The sequence below is a fragment of the Plectropomus leopardus genome, chromosome 22 (assembly GCF_026936395.1).
Source record: "Plectropomus leopardus strain MGB_pleo_1.0 chromosome 22, ASM2693639v1, whole genome shotgun sequence".
NCBI lineage: Eukaryota > Metazoa > Chordata > Actinopteri > Perciformes > Serranidae > Plectropomus > Plectropomus leopardus.
Window position 1 is genome coordinate 11746650 of NC_142197.1, and position 15858 is coordinate 11762507.

General features: G+C 40.3%; 1 protein-coding gene across 2 annotated transcripts in view; it reads left to right on the forward strand.

The window, feature by feature from the left end:
- The window catches only part of plxna4 (plexin A4), a 321912-nt gene that overhangs the window by 231007 nt on the left and 75047 nt on the right, over positions 1 to 15858 (forward strand). For both annotated transcript variants that reach the window (XM_088072401.1, XM_042511045.2), the window contains exons 7-9: positions 5080 to 5233; positions 9488 to 9587; positions 9811 to 9925. In XM_088072401.1, coding sequence (XP_087928527.1) covers positions 5080 to 5233; positions 9488 to 9587; positions 9811 to 9925 — 369 coding nt within the window. The remainder of the gene's footprint in view (positions 1 to 5079; positions 5234 to 9487; positions 9588 to 9810; positions 9926 to 15858) is intronic.

Genomic DNA, 15858 nt, shown 5'->3' on the forward strand with positions numbered 1-15858 from the left:
CTTGGGTAATTAAGGAAGACAAATACCTGATATAAGTCAGTATCTGGTGTATGAAACGTTATAGGGCTTTAATTTGAAACAAGAACTTTTAATTTGAAACAGGAAGTGGCGAGGCGCGGACTGTTGTTACTGTCCGACGTCATAGAACTGGCATGGAGACGGCTAGGTCAAAACGAAAACGACAGTGTCCCAAGATTGGGATAATTTCATATTTAGACAAATCGAAGACTTTGTACAGCGTTTCTGCTGTAAAACCGAAGTGGTTAAACATAATAGCACGACGTCAATACTGAAGCGTATCAACAGAAAGCATCGAGACCGGACATCGAGACCGGCGGACCTGACACAAGGTAACGTTGACGCTAGCATAAACGTTAGCCTCCCTTAGGGCTGCCGCTCCCGTCCCTCCGCCCGTTAAAGGACATGAAGCCCGGTGTTTCCCTCCGGGCAGCACGGAGAGAAGCGGGAAGCCAAACATCATTCATCTGCACAAACTGCCCACTCTGCAATGACACTAAGCTGATTGTAAATCGACAAAATCCCGCTTTTTAGCGCTTACATGATGGCTGGTTTAGGCTTTCACAGATCGACTGTAGCATTTTACTTTTTCTTGGAGAAAACTTAAGCACATAACCACCCAAAATAAAATACTGCAGTTTGTTGAAGCGTGAGCTGCATTTATGTTATTATAAAAGTTACATAGACAGTATCTCCCTCACAGTGAAGCATAAAATACCCCCCAAATCAAAATATTGGCTGCTGTAAGTAGCAGTTGGAGCCCAATTAATGATCGCAATTTAAGCAATAAAAGTGTATGTATATATATATTTTTTAAGAAAACCAATTAGTTAGTTATTAGTTTATTTATCATATATGCCTTATTTTCTTTTCTTGTGAATATAATTACTGTTGCTCTTTAATAGCAATGCAAAGTATTGCTTTTCCAATTACTGGACTGCAGCCCTATGTGTAATGTTATTCATACGCACTGTTTGTTTGTTACATTGCTATATTTGATTTTGTTTTAATGGATTAAACTTTTGTTGCACTTGAGTGAAATTGAGACCTGTGGAGGCTACCTCATTCTGTATCCTATTGGACTGTGGCACATTTCAGCCACCTAGGAATCATTTTGATTTATTATTATTATTATTATTATTATTATTATTATTACTTCTTAGGATCCTCATTAGTTGTTACCTCAGTAACAACTACTCTTCCTTTGGTCCTACCAAAGTCATCACTACATAAACAATTCCCAGCATCTGCAAATCCAAATAAAACAAAAACAAGTGACAGAAAGTAGTTCTCTCACATTCACAATGTCACCCCACCAGCAGATGATCAAAGCAAACAGTAGAGCTAGTAAAAATAGACATGCACAAATATATACAACTGCACGACACCACAAGTGTATAGTGAGGCATCACCCAGGTAATATAAAACACCATATGTAGCCTAAACTTGAGTTGACAGTTGTTTTTAACTGTGACAGGAACAGGTGGCTTTTCATGTTTTTAAGTGGCTGTGAAGTTGTGTGTCTGCATGCGTGTGTCCTTTTTAGTGGTGTGTGCGCTTGTACTGCAGGTTCAGGAGCAGATTGACATTGCCCTGAACATATCATGCTATTCTATATTTTCCAAGGCTTACTGTTTTTCTTTATCAAACCTCAGTGCCCATTTTTAAAGGTTGTAACACCAAGCGTTGTGAAAATCCCATTGACCTTAACCACCTTAAGTGATGTCACATTTCAGTTCCCATTTCCTATATCATGGTGTTGTGGAAATGGCTTTGAATCTCAGAGACTTAGGAGCGTAAATATCCAATATGATTTTCTAAGGTCAAGCCCCAATGACTATTCTGCAGCCCTGTTTCTCTGAGGGTCACATGAGAGGTGTTGATTTTCTGAGGTACAGCTCTGCATCACTCTAATGATATTCATGGTGTTTGTGTGTGTGTCTGTGTGATATTGCTCATGCCTGATCCTTTAGAGAGTGTTTAACCTTTTCCCAGTGAGAAGGCCTTACTCAGAGGCTGCAGTATGCCACACATCTCCCATCCATCTGATTGCAGGGCAGAGGCTTCTGCCAGAGAGACAGGGGCTCCTCTTTGACCTTTGTGTTATTAAATATTTGTTTGGAAAGATAAGCCAAGGCAGTCTCAAAAGAAAGACACTCCACTGTTGAAATCAGAGCCATTTTCTTTTATGTTTAATTCTGTCTTTAGTTGGTTACGAAACATTTCTTCTTTCTGTTATCAGTTTTAGGAGGAATACTTATGTTGTTGTTATATATTTATGAACGTGTCTATTCATTTAAACTCCTAAATAATAGCTACCGCCTAACTAAACACATGTTAAAACAAGCCAGAATTAGTGGCATTTCTTCTTTCTGTTAAGATGACTTTAAAAATGACATTTAAAGGAATACCCACCAAATGACCCTTTGTATGTCAGTTATCTACCCTGTGTCACATTGAATTCATGAACCGTACTTTGTTTTTCTCAAATGACTCCAGTGAACGAAGAATCAAGTGAAGAAAAGTGAGAAAATTCTTGATGAAATGAAGCCATAGGGGTCCAACAACAGCAAAACTATATCAAAACAAGTATTTACAAACTCTCACATAACTTATACAGTGTAATCCCAGTCTTTTTTATCCAGTCATTTGCTCAGCACTTCTTTTTTTTTTGCTCAGTAACTGAACTGAAACTTATTTATGCTCTTCTTCAAACCAGAGTCCATTGCCAAAAACAGTAATTTTATCTCGCTGACCCCATGGGAGCTGCTGGTCTATCACTGCCTCGACCCACAAGTTACTTTGGTGTTTCAAAGGGTGAGCTCGGATTCACCAAAGTCACACAATAACACAAATAAACTACACATCGAGGCAGTGGTAGACCAGCAACTTCTGTGTTCAGCGAAGTGAAATTACTGTTTTTGTCAATGGAGTCTGGCTTTGAAAGAAGCATTGGTAAGTTTCACTTTCAGTTCAGTTCCCCATCAGAAAGGGTTATCTGTGAAGTAGTGTGCATACCACAGGATAAATTAGACTTGGGTTACATTGCACAGCTGTGTTAGACTTTGCTTTTGTTAAACACGATCCCCTATGTCTTAAATAACCAAGAATTTTCTCTGTTGCTGCTCCTTTGTTCACCATCAAGGCATGCAAGAAAGTTTTCTTTGCAAATTCAGGGTAACGCAGGGTGAGTAATTTATTTACAAATGGTCATTTGAGGAGCGAAGTAGTCCTTAAATCAGCTCACATACAGTATGATTTAATACATTACAGTATATTATGCTTAAAGTATCAATGATGACATTTGTAGGCATATTCAGGGCGTACTTTAGAATCATGAAAGTTATTAGATTTAAAGTTAAAGCCAGATTTTTTTTTGTACATTTTTTTCTCTGGCATCTGCTTTTGAATAAATTCTCACCAATCTTTTGCAGCTCAGACTTTTTTGACTGTGGCAACATGAGCAGCCCATCATCACATATCCTCTGCATTAGATTTGGTGTTTTGTAAACTACAGGAGGGCTTTTGTGTGTGCGTTCGTGTGCGCTCGGTTGGTTCTATTCACACAGAGTAGGTTATTTTCATATTTATTTAGCCCTGCTGTGTCTAGGCTTGGCCACGACTACTCTGAATGTAATTCAGGAAACTCAAGGTCTGGTCTTATTCTCCGTAAAAAGGAAAAATGAATTAAAGCGCAAGAAAAAGAAGGTGAGGCGTACAGTCAGCACCGAATGAGAGAGAGGATGTGTAAGAGATGGACGCTGAGTGTGGCACTGTCCATCTTGCGTGGGAAGTTGTGTATCCGTTCACACCAGCGCCACCGTCTTTTCATTAAACAGCAATATAAAAACAGCGCAGGTCAGCCCTTCTCTGCCGCTGAGGCAGCTTTCAGCTTCACATCACAAGTGTACTATGGACTGCGCCTCAAATCAATGCCCAGACCAAGGCCCGCTGCAGACACGCTTTTCCATCAATATGTATATTTTGGTCTTGACCCCACTCCACCTGCATCCACGACCCTCTTTTTTTTCCCCTTCTTTTTCAAGGACAGTGTTTTTTCTGCTCCACCTGAAGCCAGTTTTTGCTGAGGTGCAGAGAGAGCTTACACAGCGTTTTCAAATGAAGAGAGAAGATTTGCATTCTCTCGTTCCTAGAGAGTCCTCTTTTAACTGCCTGGCCAGCAGCCTGCATGCCTGCACTTTCTTCCTCTTCTCCATTCTTCACCTCCTGCTATTTCTTTCCTCCTCTTGTCCACAGTCTTCTCTCATCCTGCATTTTGTTTCAGCCGTCTACATTCAATTTTCTCCTCATCCTTCCACACACCTTAACTTTCTGCTTTCATCATGTCTTTCACTTTCTTTGCCAAGCCAAAGAGGTGAAATATTAAATCCATGCAGCTCATCAATGCCAAATGCATTATGGGAGGTGGCCAAGAAGGTAGTGGTGCTTTTGGCCATCAGATATGAGCTATTAAGATGGCCCTTATTTTAGTTTTAAGTAAATCTCTATCTTCCTGCATCAGAGTGTTTTATTGTTATTTGTCTGGACAGGATGCAACTGATGCCTCTTCATATATTAACTTCTCATTCAAGAGTCCCCCAGTGGCTCCTTTGGCCACCGACCGGCCTGCAGATGGATCATTACTCTGCACAGAACTTGCAGCTGTGCTTCTCCTCAGCAATATTGTGTTACAGTTATGTCTGAACAGCGTATTGGCTCCGAAACTGATCTGAAGTCCTAGCAGATGTGGGGATCTGAGCAGTGTAGTCACAGTTGGGGCCCAGCTCTAACTTGTTTATCTCTGACCGTAGGCAGAATTATAAAATGCACTGTCATGCTGTGTGCTGTTAGGAATGTGAAGCCACTGAAACTAAACTCAATTCTCTATACCTTTTTGTTTTTGCAGTGGAACACCATTATATCAGAGCTACTGCTGACTTTAATGAGCTCATTTCATTATTTTTATGTTAATAACAGTTAGGGGGGATTACTGTAAAGTAAATATTTAGCATTTTATTGCACAGAATACTGACAGCCTAAAAATGTTTTTGTATTCTCCAGTTGGTGTTGGAGGCCCACAACGTCCCAGAACTTTCAGCGGGTGTCAACTGCACCTTTGAGGATGTGGCTGAGATGAACGGCTTGGTGGAGGGAAACCGCATCAAGTGCTCCTCCCCTGCTGAGAAAGAGATGCCACGCATTATTGTTGACAAAGGTAAGGGTGGATTTATTGCAACATTTTTGCCCTTAAAGCAACAGAGATCAGGAATTATACTGTTCCATCGCAGTCAGCAATGGGAGTCACACTGTCGGCATTTTGATTTGATGTATGCAGCCTGAACATACACAGCCCAGTCTCACTTCACGCTCGTCAAATAGCACTGCAGAGGCACCTTTTGTGGCAATAAGATGTGCATTGGGTGGCGCCAGTTGTTGACGCGGCAGGCAACACTCCAACTCGACAAATACCGTCGCTTTGTCAGTGGACAACCATTTGTGACAGTATGAAACATGCCAGCTGGCAGCAGCTTGTAACACCACCCGCACGACCGCTGTTCAACTTGCTTGTGAAACCAAAAGCTTATTTTGATATTATTTTTATAACAACTTAGTATGCCAGTATGTGTAGCATGCCACCGTAGCGATGTCTGTCACATGACATTTGCATTATTTTAGATGTTAGTAATACGCATATTTATTTTGAGCTAAGCCACAATGTTTTTTCTGTACCTAATTGTGCTTTTTGTTGCCTTAACTTCAAGAAATAAACCTAACGTGGGTTGAACATTTATTTTGAAAAAGATTGTATGCATATAAGAAACAGAAACTGTATATTTCCCTGTAAAAATGGAAGTGCTTTTTGAAAAGACGCAATGCATGTAACAAGCGGAAATTGACACGGCCCCTGAATGTCCAAAACTGATGCAGGAAGGTACCTAGTTCATCATATTTTGACGTGTAGGTTCACTGACAAAGCGACAATATTTGAAGAATTGGGATTAGACATTGACATATATAGAAACTGTCTCTGTGGACATGTCATGAACACCTGTGATCAACCTGACAAAATGTTTGTTGTAATATTAGGAAAAATATCTGAAAAAGTGTTACATTAAAGCACCTGTTGAATACAAGCATACATGTGTGTCAGGGAAGCAGGCATTGATCTAGATGTTTTCAATTCAGTCAGAAGCATACTAGTCCTACGGCTAAGAGTTTTCTATGATTTTTTGTTTTCCTGTTGCCATCAGTGATTCAGTGGGCCTTGGAGCAGTGCCCTAGGACATGTTTAGTAATTGAACGAACATTAGTTATCAGGCTGCTGTGGGATCTGTTTACCATCCTCCCTCAAAGTGGATGTGCTCCAGAGGGAATGATGGGACCCCGGTTAACCCCTGTGCAAAAATAGAGAATATCAAGCTGCACAACTAAGGGTTTTTACTACAGTATTTTTGTCTAATTTAGTGCCTGGAGATTACACAGTCCCCGCAGACAATGATACTGTTTCGATTCCCTTTAAGAGGCAAAACAGCTAAAGCATTTCTGACAATATTCATACCACAAGCAAAGAAGGGAAATATTGTTTTTCTCTGTCTAATTCCCCTGCTCCTCACCTCCCCATTCTGTGGTCGTCTAAGCCTGGTCTAATTGAACAAAGCTCCCATCTGGGAAGGCCTGTCCCCAGGCAGGTAATCCTTCATCACCCACCCTCAATGTGTCCTCATGTTGAGATAATGAAGATGCCATCTCCCTCCATACTTCCCGAAAAAGACAAAATGAATAATGAATGAAAAGAGAAAATAGAACATAAAAAGATGGTGGGCCATCAATAACGCCCAAAATTTACATACAAAGGAATGCTTTTTTTAAATGTTTTTTTGGGCGCCACCACTGTTGATGTCAGAGCTATAAACAAAATTTGTTTTTACACTGGCTTCTGTGCCATTTGTAAGGCTTTATGAAATCCGTATTAATGTTTTGCAGATTCTGTTTTTTTTTTTTTTCACAAATTCCATGTTTTCTGTTCAAATTTTTTTTCTGAATTCTGTTTCTTTCAAAAGCACAATCTTTTAATCAGCAAGAGTCTCTTATCATGTGGTGGATGATTAAAGTTTTAAAAACTCAATATGAAAATATTCAAAATTTAATGAATAGCAATTACTTAAATGTAATACAACATTGCACTATTTTTTAATCAAATAGAGTGCTTCATTGCAGTTATAAACAAAAATATTCCTTCCTTAATGAACAGAAACTGCTTCACATCTGAGCCTCATGTCACTCTTCTCAAAGTTTGAGTTAGGTTCAAATTCCTTAGTTTTTTTAGATGACTGCAGGGTACGATCATAACATTTATTGTCAACCCAACATTAAAGAATTGAGTAATTTCCGTCACAATTTAGAAGGATTTCTTTATTGCTAAGGTAAAGTGTTGTAACTTCCAATGAATATAATTCAATTCATCTTTTTTTTATATGTGTTTTTTTTTCTGTGTTAACACCTTATTTTGAAAAGTCGACTTAGTCATCCTGGATTGTTTCAATGCATTTACACGTGTTTTACCAAGGAGTTGTGAGTGACTGCTAGGTTAATGCAGAAACATCAGACACTGGCTCGGGACAGCCCAAGTTCACCTTGGCTGACCGAGAAAAAGACTACGGTCAAACTAACGTTCACCATCCATCGCTCGCATCTCTGAGGTCAAAGCAGCATTAAAGTTAAGGGCGGACTCATGCACTGCAGAGTGAAGTCTCAGAGAGTAGAGCAGATGAGTCTGATCAGCTGGCTCATTCTATTTACAGGCACAGTGCAACTTTTTACACCCGGTGTGTGTAAAGGAGCTGAGTCCCGCCCTGGCTAAAACACAGTAAAGTTTTTTTTCTGTTCATTTTGGGTTAGGCGAAGTTAAAAAACACCTGCATCTACATTTTTGTAAATTCCACAATTTGCTGTTACAGCTGATTTCATTTTGTACTGTTAAATTGCACAATTCCATCTGTGCTTTCCACATTGCAAAACATGATTGGGCCCTACATTTGCAAAAATTCTACATATAAATTGTAGATATTGGAGTCAAAAATATGAGATAAGTGCTAAAGTGTAGAGAGAGGAATTGAGCACATCATCATGAAATTATAGCGCTGGTGAGACCCTTTAGGCCTCAGCTATACACATGCACAAATTTGCCTTCATTTATTCAGTGCACCCTCATGAACACACACAAACACACACTACCGTGAACAAAAGCACGACACCACTGCAATAAAGTGATCCTTGGATAGTCAGCACACATGTTCATATGTGAGGCTGACATAGAGCCTGGGGGCGCTTTAGGGAATTTAAAGCATTTATTTAATGTTTGCCATGTCAACCAGATGTAAAGCTGTTGATGCTGCACACATAGATGTATAAATATGTACTCCGAGGCACACAAATGAAGCACACAGTTTTTTTCTCCCATCTTTTGCTACTCCCACACCCGCAAACACACAGTTATCTACTTCAGGAACTGGAGAATATTCCACATTTTGCCTATATTTGAACCTTTCATCTTCCATTTTTACCAGCACTCATTAGTCTAAGCTTGGTTGAAAGAGAGAATAGAAAGGAGAGAGACGGATGGAGTGAAGACAGAGGGAGGGAAAGATAGTGTTAGCAGGCTTCAAGGTAACATTTAGGTGGCCTAATTAGGACAGATCCGTTGTCAGCGGTGCTTTACCGTGATTGATGAATGATTCCTTCTTTGTTAGAGATGGAGAGAGAGACACGGGGGAGAAGAAGGAGTAGCAGAGTGGAAGGAAGCGAAAGAGACCTGTGTTTAGAGATAGAGTGGGGATGAGAGAGAGAGAGAGGTACAGAGGTAGTGTGGAGACAGAGCAGTTAGATGTGTGGATGTGCTGTTGAATTAAACATGAACTCCTTCATTAGGGCCAGACAAAAGGACACACCAAATACAGATGACGCGACACACACACACACACACACACACACACACACACACACACACACACGGTACCCGTTTCATCTCTTCCCCCTTTACCTTGTCAGAGACGCTCTCAAAGACTTTTCCAGGGGAATATTTTCCATCCCAAGGGAAACGAGTGTGCACCAACTTTTATAGCCTCTTGTAAGGCGGCAGGTTTAGGGAGACTTAACCCAACAAACCCCCTTCTACTCTCCCTCTCTCTTAAGATAATGCCTTTACCACTGCAACAGGCGGAGCACCTGTGGCTCAAAGAAGTGCAGTCATCTCTTCTTCATGGGAAAATCTAATGTGACTAGACGCTGAAAAAAGATATGTGAACAAAAGAATAAAATGATTATCGTACAGGCAGGGGGTCTTAAAACTGTCTACCCTCTGCTTTGGATGGAAGAGTAGCTGTGACATGCAACTCTTATCATAAAAATAGTGTTTTGTCTCTCAACACACTGTCTGTAATGTCTTTTTACTATTATCTGTTTTCTCCAGGTGACCACCAGATAGTGCAGCTCTATCTCAAGTCCAAGGAGACAGGCCTGGCGTTCGCAAACACCAGTTTTGTTTTCTACAACTGCAGCGTGCACAAGTCGTAAGTCTGCTCACAGCTTTTCTGGAGCACTTCTCTCTTGCTTGTCATAATTCTAATCCCTTCATATTGATGACAAAAGCTGACATTGATTCCTTAACTGTTGGAAATTGTATTGCATACATAAATAAATAGGCATATTGAGCTTCTGTACTCTAGTGTATTTGCTGCTGCTGCTCAATACTAATTACAACACTGTCCTTCCTCTCCTCTGCTCTCCCTTCAGGTGTCTGTCTTGTGTGAGCAGTCCTTACCAGTGCCACTGGTGTAAATACAGGCACGACTGCACCCACGACCCTCGCACGTGTTCCTTCCAGGAGGGCCGAATCAAGAAGCCTGAGGTGAGTCCAAAGCCAGAGGTGGCGATGAAAGTGTTTTAGTTTACTTTTCTTTTTTCTTGTTTTTTTACTGATTGTGGACTGAAGCACTGTGATGTTGCACTAACAACAGTCACTGACAGTTGATCTTAATTATGGAGATATATAAAATTGGCAAACATGTTTATTTCTAATGTCATTTTCAGCTGTAATTTTTAAGATATACATTTCAATACAGTTCTGACATTTCTGCTGGGCTTATTTGATGTACTGTGATACTCTGCAATTGTCTATGATAAACCAGATCTGCTGGCACAGAAGCTAAGGAATGTACTGCTGTGGAAGGGGGCTGCAGCAAAATGTATTTTACTCACCTGAAAAAAAACAGTATGTGTTATGGCTTTAGACCATCAACTCCAGTGTTCTGCAAAGTAAAATTACTGATTTAGTCAATGGAATCTGATGGCTGTGAGATAACGGCTTTAGTTGCCCATCGGAAAAGGCTGTCTGATGGTAAGGTAAAGCAGTGAAAATATTCTGAATGAAGCCTTTACTTAAACTGATACTTTTTATTTGTTTAAGGTGGCTAACAACTAACCAACAACTGAGGTAGCATTTGTTCAATGCTGTGCCATTTATATCTACTGTAAAATTACTTTTGAGGACTATCAAAATGCTTTCCTATGATTCCTCTTTTAAATTTTAGGTTTATTTTTCTTCTTAGCGAATGACTTACACTGTACCTTACTCCTGATATTGCACTTAAGTCTCGCACTGCTTATTCGTGATTCCCCCATTCCTTTTATATGTTTTTCTTTGTCTTTCTTTCTTTTATCAACCTTTTTTATTTATCCAGTGCTCTTAGAAGTCTTTTCCTGTGTGTGTGTGTGTGTGTGTGTGTGTGTGTGTGTGTGTGTGTGTAAGTGCTATACAAATGAACTTTATCATTATTATTTTATGTACATGATGAGGGGGTTTTCAGAGCTGTTGAATCACCAAACAACCTGTAGGTGTTGCGAGGAGAACGAAACCCTCAATGGAGGGAGGAGTTGCTTTAAAGAGGTCCAAAATTTCTAGCACAACCTCTGTCCGTAGGTTTAAAGACATTCAGACCGCAGCCCAGTAAGACAATGTCCAAGAAACCCCACAGTTTTTAATGCTGCCCAGCTTCAGCTGGCCTCTTCGTACTGAGCCAGCTGAGTAATAAAACATAGTGAAATAAATTGAGGGGAAATGTTTGGCTACATGACACTAATAGCTATCATTCTAGGTTTCACATGCAAAAAAGAGTTATGTTAAAAGCATTGAGACACCTTTCAGCTGTAGTGCTTCCATCTGGCATGAGTCTCTTGGCATGTCTCGCTCTTGACTGCACATCAAAGGGCAGTGGAAACTAATAAAACGGAGCCATTTCCTCTCGCCCATCCCTATTCCCTGCGACAGCTTAGTCTGTGTGAATTATCAATAGTATTGGCAGCCAGTTCTATTCCCGTCGAAGCAGAGCCCACCGTAATTAGGCTGCACTGCTGCAGAGGACAAGCCACTCACTGGATGGGGTACATTCAACGAATGCCCCCAACCTTCCCACTCCCTGTCCGGTGAGAGAGGTTTCACTCTGATTTAGATTCACAGTAGCAGCCTTCAGCACAGAGCAAGGAGGCAAAGGAGGTTTTGGGTATGAGCCCATGTATGTGCGTAACCTCTGGTGTGACCCTGTGAGTGCAGTATGTCTGCCTGTCTGCATGCTTCAATGTATTTTCATGTGTGTGTTTGTCTGAATACAGTTTTTCGCCTGGCTGTACCCTGCCAAATCACGGTAGTTTTCAGGGGGAGGCTTTTACAGGGAGTTAGTGGCCTGTTAATCCTAGCCTGAGGTGAGCTATGATGAAGATCACTAGTGTTCATGTCTGGGTTGGCAGACGCTGCACGACGGGCAGGGACAAGCTTAGCCAGATTGCCTCCTTTGATGAGCAGTCTGCTCTCAATTGTGTTATTCCACCCATGTTTCCCCCGAGCCATTCAACCTGCGCAGACGATATTATTTTCTTTTTCCGCCGTTTCCATTATCCTTTTGAACCTTCTGCTTAGTCAGGCCCAAGCCTGAGTCTTTGCAGGTTTACTTTTCCAATTAACTCAGGGGCTGCTGGTCAATATTGACTGAGGATAATAATGTGCGAATCCTCTCCTATTGTGTTGCTGACTAAAAGAAAACCACAAATAAAGCGAAGGGGGATTTGGTATTAGCACATTAATGACATCCCATTTTTTTGACGTGTTGTTTTGGAATAAGCAGGTGTTTTGCAGGCTTAATGACTTTTAATTTGCTTTTAATTAACCCCTGAAATCCAAGGTCATGTATTTCCTGCCAGATTTGTGGTTTGCCATTTTGAATTAATGATTTACACACACACACACAAACTTAAGAACATGCAGGCACACGCACAACGAACCAAAGAATCACTCCCAAATTTCACGATAGGCAACAAGTCAACTTTGCTCTGTGAAATCGAATGGCCTCTTTCTGCTGCAGATGACTTTTTTGTGTACTATTACAATTAAGGGATTTCAGGCAGTGATCTGAATAATCCCTTAACACTATGCTAATGATCGAGGCCAGGCAAATCTCCCTACTGGTTGAGCTTGTTGTTAGTATGCATGGCAGGACAGAGTTAAAGCCAGGGCTGGGCGTACAGTGGGTGCCTTTTTATTCATGCCAGCAATGATATGGGCACACGGATCAGACGTTTGCCTGTTGGCACATTAAGCAAGGCCACTTCCCTGTTTGCCCTCCACACATCTCAAGGACTTAGCTGCTCTGATGAGCCTCACTCACTGACAAAGAACATGCATGCAGCTTCACTTGGTTACTCTGAATAAATAGGCAGAAGTTATTCTTGACCACTGCTGTTGCATTGATTATATGAGCATTGTTTTTTATGTATTTTTTTATTTTGCATATTTATGACTTTTTTCTAACTGCATCCTTAAAGTGCACACATTGTGTCAATTTAAGCAACTGAAACTGCGGACACTTCCTGTTCTCTTTGTCTGATGAAAAACCACAGGAGGATATTTCCCCTTTCTTCTGTCTGCAACACAGCATGCTCATATCTTCAGTTTTTGCCAAGGATTTCTTTAATATATTCAGATGGTAGAGAGATGCAAAAACACCAAAATGTTAATGTTTCTGAATATATATCACCACCTATAGTATCCTTGCATAAGTTACTTATTGTCTGCAGGGGTGATCAATGCCTGAGAGTTTATTTACCAGGGACGTATTGATCAAGAGATTAAGATAATTTTATTAAAGAAGCTAACTGCCAGCAGTAATAGCTGTTAGTTGCCCATATTAGGCAGGAATGGTACAGAGAGGGTTGCTTTGGTTCGATTCATAGACAGATCAATGTCATACACAAGCACTGACTGCTGAGGAGTCAGTTGAGTATTTACAGAGTGAAGACAAAAGCAATATGTCAAAACTGAGAATGAAAGCAAATGCAACAAAGTCAGAGGAAAATAATAAAGATGCTGAAAGTGAAAGATTTAAGAGCTTCATAATGCCACCCAGCTGCTCAGGTATTGGAATCTAGAAGCAGGAGCAGCTAGATTATTATACAGGTTTTAAACAATCGTTCAGGTTAGATAAACTTACTTGGAGATAAAGCAAAGTCAAGCACTAAAACTGTTGCCAAATCTGCCTGCTGTAAACATCATAGTTTACACACAATCTACTCTTCCTATTGTTGTTGTACATGAACACAAATTTCCTGTGTAATTATTACCAGCATTTCAGATTCTCTAACTGTTGTTTTTACCATGAAATGATGTGGTTCAAATAACTGTAATCTGGCTAAATAGTTTGTTTACAATCTGACTGATTATCTAAACACTTTGTTGCTTGATTGCAATTAGTTAAGTGAGCAGAATGTTTTAATGAAGTTTTAATGAATTTCTGTGTTTCTTTAAAGAAGAACTATGGGCATTTTCAAAATTCATATGTAATAATCCAGTCCAAAAATATTTGTAAACATGAACAGCTCTCCCAAATCCCAAAAAAACTTAACTACTAAATCACAAATATATGACACTGTCAATTATTGAATCTGGAGCTGCTCCTTAAACAGTTGGAACATTTCCATCCACCTCTTTTTATATACATTTTAAATTTTCAAAACCCTGAGTGGAAATGCCAAAAAAAACATCATAATAAGGCACAAAACAAAACCACAAAAAAACGTTTTTACGAAAGGGGGAGGTGGAAAACTTAGCGTCTTGATAAAAGCCATATTCGACTAAGTGCAGTAAGGACAAATTGGGCAAATAAATGATAACGTACCATCATTGCATTGGTCACTGCAGACTGACTTTTAACACACTTATGAATGCACATACTGTAATGCTGTTACCAGAATGCTGCCAAGAGCACATAACTGTTGTTTTGCTTTGTTTAAGGTGTGACTGGTGCACTTTTAATTACGTAATCTTGCCACCTGCTGCTTTTCCCGATGAATCAACCTCTGATATTTGCATAATAGTAGTGGATGGAAAAAAACATAAATGCACATTTTTCCTACATTTGCACTATATATGGATGGAAACTCAGCTATTAAATTGGGAAAGATGTTCTAGATGACACTGAGAGCACCCAAGGTAATGTTCTTAGTACATTTTCTGTTTCAGAAATTAGAACAGACTTAACTCTGTGGTTTCTGGCTTTGAGCGAGAGAGTGGCTCATGTTTTGGCTGTATTGATTGAACTTTCCGAGACCATGGTAACAATATTTTGGAATACTTAATTTAGGCCCCTTTAAGAGTAAGGACAGAGATGCAGCGGAGAAAGAGGGAAACGTATTTGGGGAAAAAAGGTAAAGTGAGGAGTGAACGCGAGATAGAAACAAGGTGAGGACCAGCAGGGAAAAAGGGAAAATGAAGAGGGAGCAGGAGAGTGTCTTTGCCCGAGGCTCTGTAGGAGATGATAAAACAAAGGCCAGTTAAGGAGAGTACTTGGTAACCTCAAGGTGTGTGTGTGTTTGTGTGTGTGTGTGTGTGTGTGTGTCTCCATGCGCGTGGGTGTGTACGTGTAGTGTATGAAAACTGAGGATCCTCTTCATCTTCACACCTTACACTGCTATAATTATGGCCCTCCTCTCTTTCACTCTCACCCTCCCTCCTCCCTTGCTTCAAACTATGCCATGGGCTTTTACATTCACGGTTCCCACTCCTCTGCCTACTCTCTGTCACTCTGCCTATCTACGCCCTTCACACCTCCCAACAGCCACTAATTATCAGATCTAAGTAGGTCCCCAAGAAGAAAAGAAGTCAGGGAATAGAGGGAGAGAGAATCAGTGAAAGGGAGTATATAAGAGAAATGAGACCAGTCAGTGAGCAAAACAGAAGGAAGACCACTGGATTACAGAGAGATAAATGAGGGAGGGATAAGCATGAAACAGAGGTGAGGTCCGAGAAAACAGTGAGTCAGTGATGGAGAGACAAAGAATGAAGGATAATTATAAAGATAAAAAAGAAAGGCCCCAACTTCGTTCTCAGCGCTTATTATGTGGTTATGATGAGTCATGCTATTGACAGGTACGTTACTCTTTCTGGTGCTTTAGTTCAAGTTCCTGATAATGTGACTCTAGGGCTGTCACTGAAGTTCACATCGCCACACAAAGACACGTAAACACATGAATGAACTAGTGCGCTCTAAGTCTTTGTAGTCTGTTCCACCTTGTACTGACAGACCAGTTATCTCTGCAGCCAGAAAAAAAATACATTAAAGGTTTGTTTTACCAAAACCAAAATACAAAATAGAGTTGTGGGTAGGGTATGGAAAATAGTTAATTTACTCCCATAGAGAATAATTCAAGTAAAGGTGAAAACAACCATTTGAGAAACTTGTCAAAAATGGTATAAAGTACTAATATATCACACAAAGTACAACTTACCTTCCATTT